Consider the following 20,349-nt stretch of genomic DNA (forward strand, 5'->3'; position numbering starts at 1 on the left):
TAAGCATACTTGGTTACCTGATGCGCTGTAAATGTAATCATTTGCTTTCTTGTGCCCAAAACATAGCTAAACAACTATCTAAAATATTTTATTACTGAAAACCAGACACTGTATATATAAACACAGCTTGCTATGGCAGTTCTCGACACTTTCTGTTTGTATAACCACGTCTTCAAAAACTTTTGACAACTTCTTGTTTTCACAGAAATGGCGTCAACAACGCATGATTTCGTGGGAGGTTACAATTTTAAAAAGCATTGATCAGGAAAATCTGGTTTTCTATTATTTTTAGATAAACTGGTAGTCTTTATTTATGTTTATTTTCGTACAAATTCTCGTCTGCCAGATCGGCACCTTTGACATGATGTGACGGGGACAGTCTTCGTTGGCACCCAAAAGGGGACAGTCTTGGAACGGTAAGATGAATTGTTCTTCTCTTTTTCTCAAATATAAGAGAACAGTGGAAACACTGTACGGTGTTTCGCGAAAAGACTTAGTCACATACTGTTTCGCTGCTCAGTTGATAGTGCAGCAGGAGGCCGGTAAGAACACAAGGATATAATTTCATAGCCTGATCACCACGAATCGCGGCACCAGCTGACCGTTCACTGAGACTCGGGGTTACCAGGGTCGCTTTGACGGTGTCGGTTTTTGAGACAGATGTTCCAGCTGGACAGGTCTGTATATGTAAAACAATGATGTGAACAAATTCAGAGTAGTCCGATGCTATAGTGGCATGACTGAGATGGTCAATTCTCTTTCGTTTTCAACAAGTGAAAAAAGTTTACAGTACTTTTGAATTTAAAATATGTTATAACTTCTACTTTCAAGGAAAAGAAGTGTGATCTTTTCGATACAATAAAGTATATATATATATAACAATTGATAACCTGGCTAAAAGGTCACTTACAGCCGATTTTTTACCCCCTTAAGTTTAAAAATCCCCAGAGGATTTTAGTTTTGTGCTAAGCAGTCGGTTGCTCGAAAGTTATGTTTAGTTGAAAATTTCAACGTATGAAGAGACAGATGCTAGTACAGACTGGAATATACAATCAAAAGTTCAAGAAAATATTCATGGTGTGTGTTTGTGGTGACACTTTGCTCTTGATTTTATTAACGTAGAATCTATGCAATAATTTTCCATTAGGAATAGAGATAGATGTTCTTATATATATAGAATAGATTCTTACACTTACAGATTACACAATAAACCTTCACATTTGTTACAGATTTTTATTTCTTTTTCCAGATTTCAGAGAAGTGCCAAGGAATAAGAAGAAACCTTTTCTTGTACCATGGGAGCATTTGTTAACTTTCAAGCATGAGTCAGGCTGGTTCCACCTCCCCCCAACTTCGCAGTCGTAAATCAAAAATGGTGCCCCTTCCTAGTCTGGAGCAGCAAACGCAAGCACAAGATGGGGACAAAGCTGCTACTGTTCACTCCTCAGGAGAGCCTCTGGAAGACAGAAATCTCCAGAGCACAGGAAAGACAGTCTTTGGTAGAGATCAAGAACAGACAGTTGGTGCTTCATCCACTTTTATTGAAGACACAAAGACTCTCCTTGGAGGGGGAACAATGTCAGGAAGTGAAGGGGAGTGTGCCGATGGGGGTGAGGTTAGTATGGACAGGCAGCCATTGCTGACATCACAGGAGGAGCCGGTGGTGATAGAGGAACTTCAGGAAGAGGCAAGCATGTCGATCATGTTGCAGGTTCTCCCACCTTACATCATAGCTGGCTTGGGTATGGTGGCAGCTGGCATGGTCCTTGACGTAGTGCAGGTAGGATGCTTGTGTAGTCTGACATTTCTTTTTGGGAATACTTATTTCTAGATCCTGTGAGATTTAGTTGTCTGCTGTCCTTTAGTTTAAGCCTCTTAGTGTTATATATTATATGTGTGTGAGTTTATGCACATAATTTTTTTATGTGTACACATTCACATAATATCCAGATAATGTACCAATGTAGCAATGGTGAATACTGAGCATATTGAGTACCAGTCTAGTCAGTGTTGATTGTAAAACTGTTGCCAGCTGAAGAAAATTTGGCTGATCATTGATTGCCGACTGTTGAAAAAGTATCCAGCACACAAAGAGGGAAAAAAAAAGTTAGGGAATGACCTCCAATGTGCTGGAGAAATCCCTCCACATCTGTTAGCAACTGTTTTTTACCCCAGCTGCCTATATTGCCGTGTGTGTATGTGTGTGTGCATGTGTGTGTGTGTGAGTGTGATAATTTAGGGTTTGTGTGTTGGGGTGTATAGTTCTGATATATCGTCAGTTAAACAGAGAGTGGAGGAGGTTGGGGTGGGTAAGACCCTAAAGAGAGAAGGAGGGTATTGCACTGGCAGGAGAATTTTGGAGAAGAATGTTCAACATCTCATTCATTTTTAATCATTATTTCAAGGAAAAGTATTTGGAAATCGGAAATTGGAAGACCCACCAAAAAATTTAAATGTTATGGAATGTACACCTCATTACATGTAGATGTATCGTTGTTTAACAAAACAAGTGAACATTCATTTTCAGCATTCTGCAGTGTTTACTGCTGTGACAGAGCTGTTCATCCTGGTGCCAGCACTGTTGGGCTTGAAGGGAAACTTGGAAATGACACTGGCATCACGCCTCTCCACGCAGGCAAACCTTGGCAATATGGACAAAAGAAATGAAAAGATCAAGATGGTGTTTGGAAATTTGGCTCTTGTTCAGGTATTAATGATATTGCATTTTATTTAAGATTACAAACTAATGCACCAGCTGACCTGCAAACTAAATTTTTTCATGCTCAGAATAATTTGTCTCCATTGAACCAGCGCAGTTTTGTATGTTTCATGATTCATATGTTGAAAAAAAAAGTATTTAATTCTCTAATGCTCAGTCATGAGTTACTGGCATTATTTTCTTACCACTCATCCATACAACCCCACACAGAGCCATACCCAGTTTTCCATAGACATGATGGAGCTAGTGTCAGCAGTTCATAAAATGCATTGATCATATTACTTATTAACTGAGGCAACCTGTCTGGATTCACATGCAAAGATGGACATAAATTATGGTATATTCTCCCATTGTCCAGTGCTGTCATAAAGCGGACAGAGGTGTCACTTACCTTCCAGGGTTTCTTCCCAGGTTCTCAAGAGACAAATAAATTGCCATTAATTCAAACTGTCAGATACAAAGGGTGTTAACATTAGATAGGCAACTTTTACTTTTGACTCCTCTAGCTAGACATACCTTATGGAATTTTACCCAATTTTTTCAATTTTCCACACAGATCCTTCCCAGCAACTCCACACAGTGTCCGTGTCATCACTTCTCAACCATTTGACTCAAGAAGAAGTATGTGAAACATCAGTCACAAGGTTTTTTTGTATTCTTTTTGTTCTGAGGACCTCAGCTGTGTTATTATTACAGTGTTCATTCATTTATAAGTTAATGTCATCATTATATTTAAGTGGTTGGTACAATGACAGGCGCAGGCCACGGTGGTTGGGTTCCTGGCGTCCATGTTTGCCATGGTGATGGGCTGGATCCCCAAAGGGCTCTTCCCTCTGGACCATGCCCTGCTGCTGTGTGCCAGCAGTATGTTCACTGCCACTGTTGCCAGCTTCATCCTGGGTCAGTGTGTGTATCTGTATACATGCGTGTAATTATCAGTACATGTATGCATGTCGTGTCAGTCTGTGTACATGTGTGTCATTGTAATTTGTATGTATATAATTTTATGTGTGCGTGTTTATACATGTACGCTGTGCATGATATGCCACTCATTGTATACATGTGTGTGTCCATATCATATGCTGTCATTTTGTGTGTTTGTTTTTTTGTTTTTTTTGTGTTACATATATATTAAGGTCTTTTCATTGAAGATTGTATTGCTATGTTTTAGATGGTTTGTAATTAACTTGTAGAACTGAATGAAATATTTTTGTGTATTTAAAAAAAAAAGAAGGTCTCTGAGGTGGTCACACACACACACACACACACACACACACACAGAGTGTGTGTGTTGGCAGATCAATGAATTTATGGACATAATATGTATGATTATCCAAACAGTTGCAGACAGTGTGACAGCCCAAAATGAAAAGCGAATAGATAAGTCTGTGTCATGTACTGCCATTTGTGAAATGCAGTGGGAATGGCTGTAGGTGGCACTAGCATAATGGTTTCTAACAAAATCTAGATGTTTCATTTTTAGTACAGAAATATTTTAAAACTGTTTTCAAAGAACAGTGGACACAGCCATAGACATTGTGTCTATGGTTTAAGATTTATGTGTTAACTTGTGAGTGAGTGAGAGACATGAACACAGACATACAATACTGTCATTTTGGCACGGGGGGCAATATATGAACAGACAAAAATAATGGCAGAATATAGGAAAATGAGCACACTGCTTACAGTAAAAAAAAAAAAAAAAAAAAAAAAGAAGAAGAATTAAAACAGAAATCATACCTGTGAAGGTTAGCACTGGCAGTCACATTCACACTTTTAGGATAGCATGGTTGTAGACAATGCAACTGTAAGTATAGTGCTATCTTTGAAAACATAGTAAATGAGCACACACACACACACACACACACACACTCACACACACACATGATACACTCAGTTCACATTCACATGTACACACACAGACAAACACAGTAGTATTGGTTATTCAGTACTTCACATGCATTACACGAGGTAAATTAACTTAATAAGATTATATGACACAACTGAACCATGCAACTTTATCAGAAATAACAGAATGTTTCGTGTTATGAAATTGACACCAGGGTCACAGTAATCTGATAATGAATAGGCTTCGAAAGGTAATTGCTTTTTCTGACAATCACAGGCAAGGGTCATGAATTGTTTGGCGAGAGAGAGAAAGAAAGATTTTTGTTTGCAACGCAGAGTAGCACTTAAATAGGAGCACATGCACCCATTTATTGTGGTGTAATAAAGATATAGATTGGATAAACATAAATAAAAAGTTAGTGAATAATTGCATTTTGTAAACAATTTTTTTTAGGAACAACAAAATTCAAATTTTCAATTTGTGCTGTGAAAAGTTGTGTCTGGCAACTGAAAAATGGGGCTGTTTTTACAAAGGAATGATATTTAGTTTTAGTTCTTAAGTAAATCAGATCTGTGAGAGAGAGAGAGATAAATGGATGGATGGATGGAGGGAAGGTTTATTCATATCAGACCATTGCACCCCATGAATGGGGTAAATGGTATACAACAGTACATTTGAATGATAATCTTAATTAGTATAGTGAATCATAAAGTCATAAGAGAGAGAGAGAGAGAGAGACTGAATGGTAGGGAGGAGGGGGGGAGTGTGAGTGTGAGAGACTGACAGCTTTTTTTTTCAGTGCACATATATGTATAGAAGAGCACATGCACACATTCAATTTATCTTGGTGCCTTGGAAATTAGTTGATGAATAATTGCATTAAAAATTAAATCAAAACAACAAAAGCAAAGAAAACGGATTGTAATTTAGTGCTATGAAAAAAATATACAACTGGAAAAAGGAGCTGCTGTTACTGAGGAATGATATCAGTTCTGTAGCACAGTAGATGTGTGTGTGTGTGTGTGTGTGTGTGTGCGCTCGCGTGTGTGTGTGTGTGCACACGCTTGTGTCCACATGCATGTATTGATTGAAAGGTAATGGATCAAACTGACACCTTTGGTAATATGCCCAAAGTGGCAAGGATATGATAAATATGTCAGTTTGAGTGCGCACACACACACACACACACACACACACACTGCACAAAACACAACTACATATTAACTCACTCGCTGCCATTGTCCGCATATGCGGACATCGTCAGAGAAAGCGTTGGATGCCAATGTCCGCATATGCGGACTTGGATTTTAAAAAGTCGTGCTGTCGGAGTGACGCGTCGGATGCGAAAATCAAAAGCAGATGTGATATGGTCAGCTTTTCATTCACACACGCTGCGTGTGTGTCGCGATAAGCTCAACCGCAGTTGATAACAAAGCATGCCCCCTGTCAGCTTTGTAAGTTGTTTGACAAGATGGCGTCACGGCGAAGTGTTCGACATGGTCGGAGAGGTGAAATGTTTCTCAGCGTCGAAGATGCTTTGGAAATGATCCAAACTGAAGGCTCTGATGTCGAAGGAGATCATGCTGATTCTTCGGACAGTGAATTTGAACCAGATCCCAATGAACTAGAAATAGATTCGGCCCCTGAAGAGAGTGTTTACAATGGACAGGAAAGTGAGGAATATGTGCCAGCAGATGAGACAGACACAGAGGACGAAACCACTGAGGAAACGGACGATTTTGCAAGTGTTTTCACCAGTGATTGGACTGACAATTTTTCCTTTTTCCCTCTTGCACATCCCTTCACTGGCATACCAGGTTTCTCAGCTGACTGGCCAGTCAACACCCAGCCGGTTGAGTTTTTTTCTTTGTTCTTTGATTTTCATTATGTAGAGACAATTTTTTTTTTTTGTATGTGTGAATTTCAACTTTCTTCACCACCTGTTCATACTTCATTGCATGCACTAGGTCTTCAGTTCCTCAAATAGTGTTAGAATGTGATGTGGAACATGTTGGTGTACCTTTCTGATGGGTGCAAAAATGCTAAAAAATACACAAAATATGGATACCGCGATCAACATCAAGATGGTGAGTAAATACTTTGATTTTTGCACACATATGGAACAACATTCCTTGCATACATATACTAAATATCAATTGTCTGAGTATTTATTTGTTTTTTTTTACAATTTTTTTTCCATCCTATACAAACCCTGGGTTTTCAGGGATTGGCAAGGGCAAAAACTCTTGGCATGGAGTGAGTTAAATGTTATGACTAATTTATGCAGTTTGCCAGTTGTTCAGAGAAATAAAAAATAATACATCTCCATTACAAGAGCTGTGTGGTGACAGAAGGTAAAAAACAGCTGACACCTTTACTGAGTTTGCGATGGCAGCAGCTGGTGCATTGATGGTCAGGCACAGACTTCCCTTTGGTTTATCGTGAGCTGAAGTAAAAATCATTACCATAAAATGCAGGGAGTGTGTAAAAAGTAGTCAAAAGGTAAATGGCTACTTGTACATTAATGATGTGGAGACAGTGTACATTATATATATATATATATATATATATATATGTGTGTGTGTGTGTGTGTGTGTGTGTGTGTACATGTATGTATGTGTGTGTGCATGTGTGTACACTGTCTCCACATCATTTCTGATTTTTCACGCACACAATTTGTTTGTCTTTTAGTTTCATTATTTTTGTATGAATAATTAATACAGACATGAGTCAGTGAGATCAGTTGTCATTTTATTCTGCTGTGTTCATGGGCTGCAAGTCCCACATTAACTTACATTGATGTACAAGTGGCCATTTACCTGTTTGACTACTTTTTACCCGCGTTATAGCACAGTGCTCAGTTGTCATTTTCAGTCTGACCTGAACTTTTGGGAAAAGAAAGACGTCCATTGGTTGGTTGTGGGCTGGTCAGGAACATGGATGTGTGATGACAGCAGCATTGCAATGCTGATCCATACTTTGTATTGCCTGTATTGTGTTTTTTATACTTTGCATTGACCAGTAGTTGTGTGTGTGTGCGATGGCTGAGAGCTTGGCCTACAGCACAAAATATTTCTGGCATTTTATTGCTGGTGATAAACTGTACAGTTACAACTACAAATAAAACTGTACAGTTACAACTACAAATATCTGTAGCCAAGTAACCAACCTTACTTAGGCCACAATAAAAATTCCCTGGTATTTTATTCCTTTGCCAAGTTGCCAAGCTTACTTTAAATCTTTAAGGTAAGGGACATATGAGCAAGTTGTGACTGAAGTAAATTTCTTTGATATTATTGTTTACCAAAAACTGAACTTTTGTTTGTAACTTATTCAGTACTTGAACCAAGTTGAAGATGCAACACCCAAAATGGAAAAAAACAACCCCAACTTAAACAGATCATTTCATCTTGCAAGTTCTATCGCATACAAGCAGTGTAGGAAATCAAAAGATTCTTCTTAACCTTTGCAGAGCTTTGACTGGTAAATATTTGGATTATTCTTATGTGGTAAATGGTTCTGCAAGTCTTTGCCACCATGGGTCTTTTGGCACTGTCATTCACAAAAGTTTCAGACTCATTTTTGTGTTGTTCTGTCTGTATCTATCTATCTATTTATCTATCTATCTATCTGTGAGCCCTCCCTGATCAGTTATAGTCTGCAAGTTCTCACACTGTTACTATTGCTATATTGGTATCTTGAAAACTATACATAAAGGTGACAGTCATGCCTTTGATTGTCCTCTGCCTTCAGTTGATGTACAAATTTGAACAGTTTGCTCACTGTATACCTCTCTGTGAATGCATGATCTGTCTCACATTTAAGTATCACAGTACCAACATTTTTTTTTTGTCACTGAATACAAACGCTGACATTAGCATTACTTCTGAGTTAAAAGATAAGACCTTAAAATAAACCTTGGACATTAAACCCCAGGTGTTTGCTTCGCCCTTGTTGAAAAAAACAATCAAAAAAGACATCACCTTTCTCTTGCCAACAAAGCTGCCTTTGTTGAACTGTGCTCTTTCATCGACAAGTTTTGCTGATCCAAATCAAAGGACATGGTTCTGAGTTGAAAAGAGAAACAGACAAACAAACAAAAAACACCAACACCCCATTTCATTAAAAACCAGAGAGGCAAGGCCTTCAAGACTCACTTGTGATACACTTAAAAAAAAAAAAAAAATCCAAGCTTTTTATGTATTGAGTATAATTTCAAAATGTAATGTTTAAGATGAGAAAGATCAGTTTAAAGTGAATTAAGTCCCCTAGCATTAATTACAGAGTAATTTCCCTTTTGTACTATCTGCACCAAACGTTTGCAAAATAAATAAAACTTCCATGCTTAGCAAAAGAAGTTCCTGTTTGAACAAAAAATGATAATAATGACTGCTCTTGTTGTTGGGTCAGAATATCAGATCAAAGTGCCAAGTTTAGAGAATACAAAAAGTATAAATATAACTGAATGCAGTTTGCATATAATTAGGCTTAATTTTTGTTTTTGTTTTTTTTGTGCCCATCCCAGAGGCGCAACATTGTTTTAAACAAGATGACTGGAAAGAACTGAATTTTTCCTATTTTTATGCGTAATTTGGTGTCAACTGACAAAGTATTTGCAGAGAAAATGTCAATGTTAAAGTTTACCACGGACACACACACACACACACACACACACACAGACAACCGAACACCGGGTTAAAACATAGACTCACTTTGTTTACACAAGCGAGTCAAAAAAAGGAAAGAAAAAAGTGTCCACCCAGCAGGTTACCAGCTTTCTCATCAAACAGTATTTGTTCTCATTCAGGTGTTTGTAAAGTGTTCCACAATTAATAATTCATTAACCTTCACAAATATCTCTTGAGGAGTACATTATATCAAAGGGTGGGAAGAATGAAAGGGTTGCTTTAGAGAAGGGCCTTGCTGTTTGAAAAACACTGAACTTTTAATTGTATGACAGTTTTGGTTGCATGACCTTTCATAAAAACAAAACAAAAAAAAAAACAACAAAATTGCTGTCGCGTATGTTTCTTTATGATTCAGAAGAAAACCTCAACAACAAACTGCATGACCTATCATAAAAAAAACCCCAACAAAATTGCTGTTGCGTATGTTTCTTTATGATTCAGAAGAAAACCTCAACAACAAACTGCATGACCTATCATAAAAAAACCCAAACAAACAACAGAATTGCTGTCGCGTATGTTTCTTTTTGATTCAGAAGAAAACCTCAACAACAAAATAGGTATCAGCAGTGCTGTGTAGGTCAAGTGTTGTCAAGTGTTGTGCTGACTTGTCAGCTGCCTGTTTCAGTCTCTCTGCAGTCTGTTGGACGATAAGCAGCGATGTTAACTGTGAGAAGCGTCTGTTTGCTACAGGTTCCCTGATGGTGGGCGTGGTCCTGTTGTCCCGCAGGTTCAGGATCAACCCGGACAACATTGCCACGCCCATCGCTGCCAGCCTTGGGGACCTGACCACTTTACTGCTGCTGGCCGGAGTCAGTTCCCTTCTGTACTCTGTGTTAGGTGAGAGATGGGCGTTGAGAGATGTGCTGGTTTAGATAAAGGCTGGCGTCATTGCATCAAGGATTGGTGTTGTGCTTCATTTGTGAAATGTCCTTCTCAGTCCTGTCGCCTTTTTCCTTTGTGTGTAAAATGAAATCTCTCTCTTGCCTTCCCTCTCTCACTCTCTGTTTCTCTCATTTTAACAATGCTTTGTTTCATTCATAAACTTGCGGTGATGAAAGACTGCTGTGAGATTTTTAAAAAAACAAAAACAGTGCAAAACTTCTTTTATGCAACATGTAAATACTGACATGTTTTTTTTTAGAGTATTTATTGTTTTATTTCATGAACATAAAGTATAATCCAGTGGTTTTTCATGGTTCATCATTCCTTATAGGATTTAGCAACACTTGGGGAGTAATCCTTCATTTCTTATATCTAAACCATGGATATTGTTGCTTTATTTTTTGCATTATCAATATTATTATATCATTGTAAAAACGCACCTATCGCCTAAAGAATGAGTAAAAACTAAAGAAGAAACCATGGCTTTATATAAGCTGAAGAATGAATGTGATCTGAGTTACTTTGTTGTTGCTCCTGCCCTTTTAAAAGCTACCTTTCTTTTAGGATTAAAGATATGCATTGCACATTTGTCCAGAGCTTCTTCTGGTTTGCTTTTTAGTTTTTAATCAACCTCACACTAAAGGTACCAGCTGCAAATAATATCCATTTTTAAGATTGTCCAAGTTAAGCAGTATCAAAGGGCACTAACAGTACCCTGACCCCACACCTACCCTTCTTTTGAGATTTTCACCATGGTCCGTTTCCATGCGTATCACACTCACAGTCTTCACAATAGCTGACTCGCGTCTACACTGTTCACAGTCTTTGTGAGGATTGTTGTGATTATAGATTTTTAAGGATCATCAATAACTCATACTGAACAGTTGTTTATAACATATTTGACAAATGGTGAAACATCTTTTGGTTAAAACATTTGGGGAAAATATTGCAAAAAGTAGTAGCTTGAAAATGCTGAAACTTTGGCAGGCTCTGTCTGAGAAGTCACAAAGAAATCTGTTAAGAGTTGTGATCCTTCCCAGACAACCCTTTCTGTCCATCAGATCACCTGAAGAGCTACTCTTTCTGTCCATCACATCACCTGAAGAGCTACCCTTTCTGTCCATCAGATCACCTGAAGAGCTACTCTTTCTGTCCATCACATCACCTGAAGAGCTACCCTTTCTGTCCATCACATCACCTGAAGAGCTACCCTTGTCCATCAGGTCACCTGAAGAGCTACCCTTTCTGTCCATCAGACCACCTGAAGAGCTACCCTTTCTGTCCATCAGATCACCTGAAGAGCTACCCTTGTCCATCAGATCACCTGAAGAGCTACCCTTTCTGTCCATGAGTTCACCTGTTGAGCTACACTTTCTATCCATCAGACATCAGATTCTCAGAGTAGGACCCAGACTTCTGGAAAGGTTAAGAATTTGCAGGAACTCAATTTCTTTCTTCAAACGTCTGGTTTCAGGCCAGAACCAGTGGCTGGCCCCCTCAATGATCACCCTGTTCTTCCTGCTGCTGCCTGTGTGGGTGACGGTGGCGCTGCGCAACAAGTACACAGTGGACGTCATGTACAAGGGGTGGACCCCCGTGCTGAGTGCCATGGTCATCAGCTCACTGGGTGGGGTCATTCTGGACATGGCCGTCACCAGGTTCCACGGGCTGGCGGTCTTCCAGCCTGTCATGAATGGTGAGCACCCCAGATGATGTAGTGTAGTATGGCCGCCTAGATAGTGGGGTTAAAAAAAAAAAGCCACACTTGTAAAAGCCCACTTGTTTTACATGAGTGAACATAGGAGTTGCAACCAACCAGTGGCAAAGAAAAAGAAGAATGGTGAGGTGGTAAGGGGATGTGTGTGTTGAATTGATAGTTCAGTGGGCATGTTTGTGAAACACAAGGAGTTAGGGTATCAGATTTCTGCAGACATTTTCAGAATTCTTTCCGTTTGTCTCGCATTGTATTGTACTGTATTTTATTGTACTGTATTGTATTATATTGCACTGCATTGCATTGCATTGTATTGTATTACTTATTTGCCACAGCAGATTTCTCTGTGTGAAATTCATGCTGCTGTGTGAGGGGATCAATGGTGGTTTCTCACAGTACAGCTAGAGCCTTATACAAAGACAGCTGAAAAGTGAAACAGGGGGGAAAAAGAGAGGACTGATGAAAACTGTTGTAGCTTTCTTGGATGTGTGTGTGTGTGATGCATCAGTTTCATTGTGTGATGTGTGTGTTTCATTGTGTTTGTGTGTAGGCTTGTTTTACTCGGTCTGTTTGTATGTGATTAGCACATTGGACCTTTTGTGTGAAATGCTTCAGCGAGTATATATCTCTACAAAATTATGCAGATATTTTTGTGTCATTTCTTTAAAATGCTACTTTCATCCATTTCCAGCTATTCTTGCATAAAGAATGACCAGTCGTAATCCAGGAAACAATCTGGCAAAATGATCAGTTGTAATCCAGGAAATAATCTGGCAAAATGATCACTTGTAATCCAGGAAACAATCTGGCAAAATGATCAGTTGTAATCCAGGAAATAATCTGGCAAAAGGGAACAATTCTGCAGAAATGACAGTCCGTAGAACCATCAGTTTACAGAATGTTTGTGTGTATGTGTGTGTGTGTGTGTGGATGCAGGTCTTCATTTTTATATTGTTTTCATTAAAAAAAATGTACAGTTAGTGATCAGTATGCTCCTGGCAATATTTGTGAATTCATGGAAATGTGCATGGCATTTGTGAAAACATGATTTTACAGGTCTTGCAAATGTATATTAATTAACTCTATCTTCATGTTTGTATTATATCAAAACACAGCATGACAAAGAGGCTGGTTTCATTTCATAGCTTTGTTTCCACTCTTTCATGTGTTAGGTTCAATGTAATTTTCGTATTGTGTATTTTCAGCCTATGCACACAGCAGATATGTTAACTGGCTCTGCAGGCGACAGATGGTGTGTGCAGGTGCTGGGGGCAACCTGGTGGCAGTGCAGGCCAGTCGCATCTCCACCTCCCTGCACAAAGGTGGGAAGCCAGGAGACAGAGTGCAGGGGGCGTCTGGGGCCTGTGCCAACCCCTTTACCTTCCTCTGTGCCACCAGTGAGTCTCACAACATCGCCTTGTATTGGAGAGAGAGAGAGAAAGTGGCTTAGTTTGGACCATGCCTGAAACAGAAATTTGTATTAAAGTGTCAGCATGTGCATGTGGATCTCCTTGGACTTTTTGTCAGACCAAAGAGCAGATGGTTGTACTCAAACATTCCCACAGGGAAGTACAGTAAATGCTGTGGGTTCCTTGTGTTCCTCTACAATACCTGCTTGGTAAAACCCACTCTTTATGTCAAGACTGTGAAGAATTTGGATCCTGCTATGTAGTTCAAGATCTCTTGCACACTAGGCAGTGCATAAGACTAAGAGTTGTTGGCTGCGTGTTTGTTTAGTTGATGAAAGTTTGTGTAACCCAGTCTTAGATTGCTGTTTTCTTTTCCATTGTGCCAGAACTAAATATAGGAGGACCAAAGACTATGGTGCTTTATGATGCCTCATGCATACAGGTGTTGAATGTGTGAGCATTGTCAAGCCTTGCTGGAGGAATCTTTGGTGCCACTGCTTGAAGGGCATGGGGTTATGTAGGTCTGTTAGATGCCTGACTTGAGAGAATAGATCTACATCCTATTATCTTCTTGTTCCTAGATGAGCTGTATCCCTGGCTGCTGCTGTTCAGGTGTCAGTCCACTGATGTCAGTGTAGGGTTCACTTGATAAACTGTCCTGTTTGTCCCTTGGCTGGTCTTCTAGGCTGGTGATGTCCATGGTTGGATCTCATACAGCAGTGCCCTTGGGTTCAAGCTTCAAGATTACGATGTGTGTTGATAGATCAGAGAACATGATGTTGACCACTTTTTCCATGCTGGACATCAAGGTAGACATGAGATCCAAGTCATCATTGATTCTGCTGAGTGGTTGGAACAAGGCAGGCAAGCGGCACTGATACAGTTGAACTGTCAATGTAGTCCTCAACAGTGACTGATTATAGGGATTGATCACTGTTTGTAGATGAGTTCGAGAAAAGCTCAGTGCACTGTCTACCTGAGCATACACAATATAAAAAGAAAAGATCAGAATTATGTGTGTGGGTGAGTGTGTGTGTGAGTGAATGGGCGTGGGGTGAGTTTGTGTGGGTGAGTGGGTGCTAGTATATTTTGGGGGGGCAGGGAAGCAGAAGAAAGAAACGAGGTGTATTCATTAGAATGGTTGTGGTGTTGCTCACAGCCATGACGGCCAAGGCGGCGCGGGTACTGCTGCTGATGGTGGTGCCGGGTCACCTGGTGTTTATCTACACCATCTACCTCCTGCAGGCTGGACACACGTCCATCACCCTCCTCTTCAACATCTTCTACCTCACAGCTGCCTTGCTGCAGGTGGGCTGTAGCTGTCAGTTGTGCAACAAGGGAGGGGTCTTCCTCCTGACGTATGCTTATTTGAATAGTGTTTCTATAGTCGGTTCCTTAAAACATTTTGATTGTTTAACTTTTTAACAAATCCTTGTCGGTAAAGAAGGGGCCTTACTTCTGACCATGCTTATTTAAATAGTGTTTCTATACTCAATTCTTCAACACATTTTGACAGTTCGTTATCAAGAAGGGGTCTGCCTCTTGTCGTTTGTTCAACACGTTTTTTTTATTATGCAAATCACAACCAGAAAGAAATGGGTCTTCCTCCTGATGTATGCTCATCTAAATATTATTTTTACATCAAGAACACATCAAGCTGACAATCGAAAGTCTTTCTGAGCTCTTTGAACCAAAGGATAAATCAGAATAGATGTGTGTTGTCAGTGGATGGCTTTGTTGCACTGGGAAAGCACTTTGTGCTGTCAGCTGGTGGTTCACAGGCATGGAAGGAGTCAAACATTAGACCAGGAATGGTTTTGGTGTTGTATCTTTCAGTCACATTAGCATCTTCATCTGCAATAATGTTATGAATTGTTGGTTGCATTTGTAATTAATCTGGCTCCCATTTTTCTAAGAGCATGTTAAAAGTGAGGCTTTCGTCAGTGTGTTGGTGAAGTTGTGCAGCTCAGTATGTTGATGATCTCCAGGGGGATTCTTTCTGTTTGCAAGCATTAGTAGAGTTGTCTTCCGGTGTGACAGCAAGCCTATCAGAAACATCTTGATTTGAACAAAGTTATGGATACAGTGTTAACCTTTATGGAGGTGCTCAGTAGAGTGTGGTTTGGGTTTGGCATTGACAGTCCTGAGAAAATGGCATTGAAAGCCAGCTGGGCTGTGAACTGTATATGTGATGGACACATAACTAAAAACATCAAAAACATTCCATCTTTAATAGCTCTAACAACAATAATAATGACAATGGGAATAATCGTGACCTTGACATTAATGAGCTAACAATATCAGTTAGAGTGACAACTTCATTAATGCGTGTTGTACACTGCAGGTGGCGTTACTGCTGTACATTGCCCAGTGGCTGGTGCAGTTCATCTGGTGCCGAGGGGAGGATCCTGACAATGTGGCCATACCTTACCTCACTGCCATCGGCGATCTGTTGGGCACCAGCTTCCTTGCCCTTGCCTTCCACTGTCTTTACCTCATCGGTGACCAGGGCTCCGTTGTTGGCGAGTGAGCTTTGATGCAAGGGGTTCATGGTTTCATGCTTCATTTGGTGAAAAAACTTGACTTGAATGAGGGAAATTGTTTTCTGTGGTAACTGCTGCCTTCCTGGGTGAAGTGACCATTGGTCTGATTGCTTATTGTTGACCGCTGCCTCATCTGTTTCATTCTCCATTGACTGCTGACCTCCTACATTATTCCATGCACGTGGTATACTGGCTCAATAAATTTGACGTGCATACTTCCATTCCTACTCATTTTTATTGACTGCTTTCACTTGTACATGTTATGGGGAAATGTTTGATGGTTGTTGTCGTTTTGAAAACATACTTGTGCAATTTCTTTTTCATATGTGTGTCACTCTTATACTTACAGTTGGCTGTATGGCAGTAATGATTCTATTTGCTCCTGACATCCATGTCATGGTTTTGGAATATGTTGTGCAACGAGAAAAGCCAGCCTTCCTTGCAGGTGGTGAACCCCTCCCAAACCCAACCCCTTGAGTAATGCTGTGATTGTTTTCCCAGTCATGCTGGGTTGCACAATACTTTTTTGTCTCATGTAATATTAACCAGTGCTGCTGCTGTCTTGATTTGGAATTCAGATTGTATAAAGACTGGAACTGGGTGTAAGGGTGAAAGGACTGAACAGCTTTCCAGAACTGTACCGTTGGCATGTTGGTCAGTGGGGCTTCATTACACAAGCCATCTTAGCCATGTTAAATCTGCTTAGCAGTAAGAATTTTCCTTTGTTTACTAATGCTGTTATGTTGATGAAATTCTTACTGCTAATCAAATTTAGCGCTGCGAAGATCACTTGTGGGACCACGTCCTCAGTTCCCAATCACACTGGTCACTCATGTTGTGACTGGCAAGGGTTATCATTCATGATGAAGAGGTCATACTGATGATCACATGTCTATGAACATTTCAAATCAGAAAGATGACTGGATGACATGGCTCAGACAAAAGGTGATGTCAAACAGATATATTTTTGTTGTTGTCATGAAGAACTGTTGACAGATAATTGCAATATTGAAAATGCCACAACTGTTTTATCAATGAAAAAAAAACAACCAATCAGATGAATTCCATTATTAGACAGAATGAATAAAAAGACCCTATTGTGATTTAAAAAGCAAAAATTTTGGAATGCTTGTTTGTAATATCAATGAAATTTCCATTCCTGATGATCCATAATCATGTTATGTGATTCTGTTTCTCTTTTTTTTTTTTTTTTAGAATGTCAAGCAATGTATCTGAATTTGTATTTGTATTCCTTTTTATCACAACAGATTTCTCTGCGTGAAATTCGGGCTGCTCTCCCCAGGGAGAGCGCATCACTACACTACAGCACCACCCGTTTTTTTGTATTTTTTTTCCTGCGTGCAGTTTAATTTGTTTTTCCTGTCGAATGTACTATCTGTACAACTGATGTGGTGTATTTTGTGTGGCTGGCTTTTGTTAACGCACCATTATAATACACATTATTTTTGTTACTGTTTGCTTCTGACAATTGTGAGCAATATCAAGAGCTCCAGCACAGACTGTGCAGGGTGGGGAAATGTTATTTATTACTGTGTGTAAAGGACAGAGTAAGAATACTGATTTTACTGCTACATTAAGATTATCATATTGTTAATGTGCAATGTTTGGCAACCACTGCTGACTGTTGATAAGAATGCATCATTCACTGACTTGCTGTTGAATGACAGTTTACCTGAGATACTCATCACTACAAAATGTATTTAAGTTCTGGAGAGAGATTCCAGTTCAGTTTCCTTCCAGTGGAGAACACTTGGATAAAGATAGGACAGTTGGTATCTGACTGCTTATACTTCAACCAGAGATGCTATCATTCAGGAAGGACATCGCCATCTCAGAAGCAACTAAATATGTCTTGTTGATAAGAAATCCACAGCAGATTGTAACTATTGTTGTGATAATTGAAGTAGCCCCCTAGAGATTGACTGTGTAATGCCCTATATATTTGTCTTGTGCACCGGACCTGTGTTCATTATAGAGGAAATCATGGTGATCAAGTCCTGTGTGGATGACTGGGCTACATGCAATAATGGCGATGATGAGGGTGTCTTGCTTGCGGGTAGCTTACCACTCGTTTCCTCTGCTATTCTGTTGGTCTGCTGGGGAAGAGGTGATCAGGGTTTTCCAGCCACCCCTCTGTTGTTTTTTTTGTTGTTATTGTTTGCAAACACTGCACAAAAATGCAGAAACACAAAGCTTGCATGACATAGACAGACACTCTTGGAAAAGTGACAGTCAGTGTAAAGTTTGAGCTGCTTCCCTTTCAGCTTGTGTACTGTGATGACTGTGCTTCAGTTGTGTTGACGTTTTTTGTTGGCTGAAGGGACACAGTGTACAGTGCTGTGGTGTGGTTTTTGGGAAATGCCATGGTTTGACAAGTAGGGACAACACATTGAATGGGGAAGGGGGGTTGGGGTGGGTGGGAGGTTAATATGTCAGTGCTAATTTTGCTGCACATCCAAAATGTGATTTGCTTAGAGCAGTTTGTCTGAAAAAACAAGATGTTCAGTTGCTGGGTACAAGAATTAGGGTTTTTGTTCAGATAATGCTTATCTAGGACATCACAACACAATTACAGAAGTTTAATAACCCACTGCTCCTCAAAAGATATGTCACTCCATTAGAATGACTGGAGACTGACTCCCTCCATAATTGTTATGCAAGTTATTATTTGAACACACAGTATAACACACACATAGGAAATGCATGTTACACGTTGCTTTAAGATAGAAAGAAACCAGTTCAAGAAAACTGGGCAGTATTTAGTCCTCATTAAGATGTCGGAGGATTCTCTTTTGTTTTTTCTTTCTTCAAAGTGAAAACACTATTTTAAAAAGACACAAACTGTGTTCTTTAATATATTTGTGTGTGTATATATTTTTCTTGCTCTGGCACATGTATGCATGACTTTGGTATTACTTATGTAGTGAATAATCCTGCATGGTATGGTATCACTCAGTTTCTGTCTAATTGCATGGGTATAAGGCATTTTGTTCGACATGAATTTCCATAACGTTTATAAAGTTGTGATTGTTGTCATCCTCACGACTGCTGATACTTTGTATTTTACTTTGGTGAGGTGTCAAGAGACTGGAGGCTTTATGGACTGAAATGATTGAAAGCCTCTGACATGCAGGCTTTGAAATGATAATTTCATTGGGTTTTGTTTGTTTGTTTTCAAACAAAGCGTTACCTTCGGGCTGTTAAAGATTAGGTTTTTAAAAATGGTTTTCTTGTTGTTAGTTGTTTTTATATATATTTTATTTTAACAAAGCATCAACTGTTCCATAATTTCATTTCAGGTCATGTTGAAAATTTGCTGTCTCAGTTTTTGGTTTGAAGCAATGGTGATGGGGCGTTATGACTTATTGACTGGTGTTGTGACTCATTGACCTGTGTAAAATAAACAAAAAACCTCATTGAATAGTGTTATAACTTTCTGGCGTAGGGTTGATTGACTGGTTTTATGACTAATTGTCTGATGTTGTAATTCCTTGTAATTCCAAAACTTATTGACTGGTGTTGATTTTCTGACAGGTGTTATGACTCACTGACTGATGTTATGACTCACTGACTGGTGTTATGACTCACTGACTGGTGTTAAAAAAATCATTGACTGGTGTTATGATTCACTTCCTGATGTTTAAAAAAAAAAAAATCATTGACTGGTGTTATGATTCACTTCCTGATGTTTAAAAAAAAAAAAAAAAAAAATTGACTGGTGTTATGACTCACTGACTGGTGTTGACTCACTAATGTTAAAAAAAAAAATCACTGACTGTTGCTATGACTGACTGATGTAAAAAAAAAAAATCACTGACTGGTGTTATAACTCACTGACTGATGTAAAAAAAAAATCACTGACTGGTGTTACGACTCACTGATGTAAAAAAAAAAAAATCACTGACTGGTGTTATGACTCACTGACTGATGTAAAAAAAAAAATCACTGACGGTGTTACGACTCACTGACTGATGTAAGAAAAAAAAAAATCAGACTGGTGTTATGACTGACTGATGTAAAAAAAAAAAAAAAATCACTGACGGTGTTACGACTCACTGACTGATGTAAAAAAAAAAAAAAAAAATCAGACTGGTGTTATGACTCACTGACTGATGTAAAAAAAAAAAAAAAAAAATCACTGACGGTGTTATGACTCACTGATGTAGAAAAAAAGAAAAAAAATCACTGACTGTTGTTGACTCACTGACTGAAGTTATAATTAAAAAAAAAAAAATCATAAAAAAAATCATTGACTGGTGCAATGACTCTGACTGATGTAAAAAAGACACATTCACTGGTGTAAAAACAACAAATCAATGACTAGTGTTATGACTGGCGGTTTTTACTTATCGGTGTTTTTCCCTGTCCTGTGTGTAAACTAGTCAACATCATCTGAAATAATGCTGGAATGCTATTTTTCATAATGTTGGAATAGTATACCTTTGTTAAAGATTTCATTGTGCAGTGGAAATATTTTGGAGACATTTTTACATAGAAAGGTGGGAATATGTGTTTTTTGTGTGT

At 39.1% G+C, this 20,349-nt stretch overlaps 1 protein-coding gene across 2 annotated transcripts; it reads left to right on the forward strand.

Moving 5' to 3' along the window:
* Positions 1–207: 207 nt before the first annotated feature.
* Positions 208–19,201, forward strand: LOC143299627 (solute carrier family 41 member 1-like). 2 transcript variants are annotated; one of them, XM_076612922.1, is made up of 9 exons: positions 208–416; positions 1,250–1,780; positions 2,528–2,707; positions 3,475–3,619; positions 9,947–10,093; positions 11,613–11,834; positions 13,115–13,249; positions 14,421–14,569; positions 15,606–19,201. In XM_076612922.1, exons 2-9 carry the CDS (start codon positions 1,322–1,324, stop codon positions 15,789–15,791), a joined length of 1,623 nt encoding a protein of 540 aa, XP_076469037.1. In that variant the 5' UTR covers positions 208–416; positions 1,250–1,321; the 3' UTR covers positions 15,792–19,201. The 2 variants fall into 2 exon arrangements, with proteins under 2 accessions (XP_076469037.1, XP_076469036.1); XM_076612921.1 differs by having other exon boundaries at positions 1,257–1,780.
* Positions 19,202–20,349: the final 1,148 nt, after the last annotated feature.

This window comes from Babylonia areolata, chromosome 25 (assembly GCF_041734735.1).
Source record: "Babylonia areolata isolate BAREFJ2019XMU chromosome 25, ASM4173473v1, whole genome shotgun sequence".
Classification (NCBI taxonomy): Eukaryota; Metazoa; Mollusca; class Gastropoda; order Neogastropoda; family Buccinidae; genus Babylonia; species Babylonia areolata.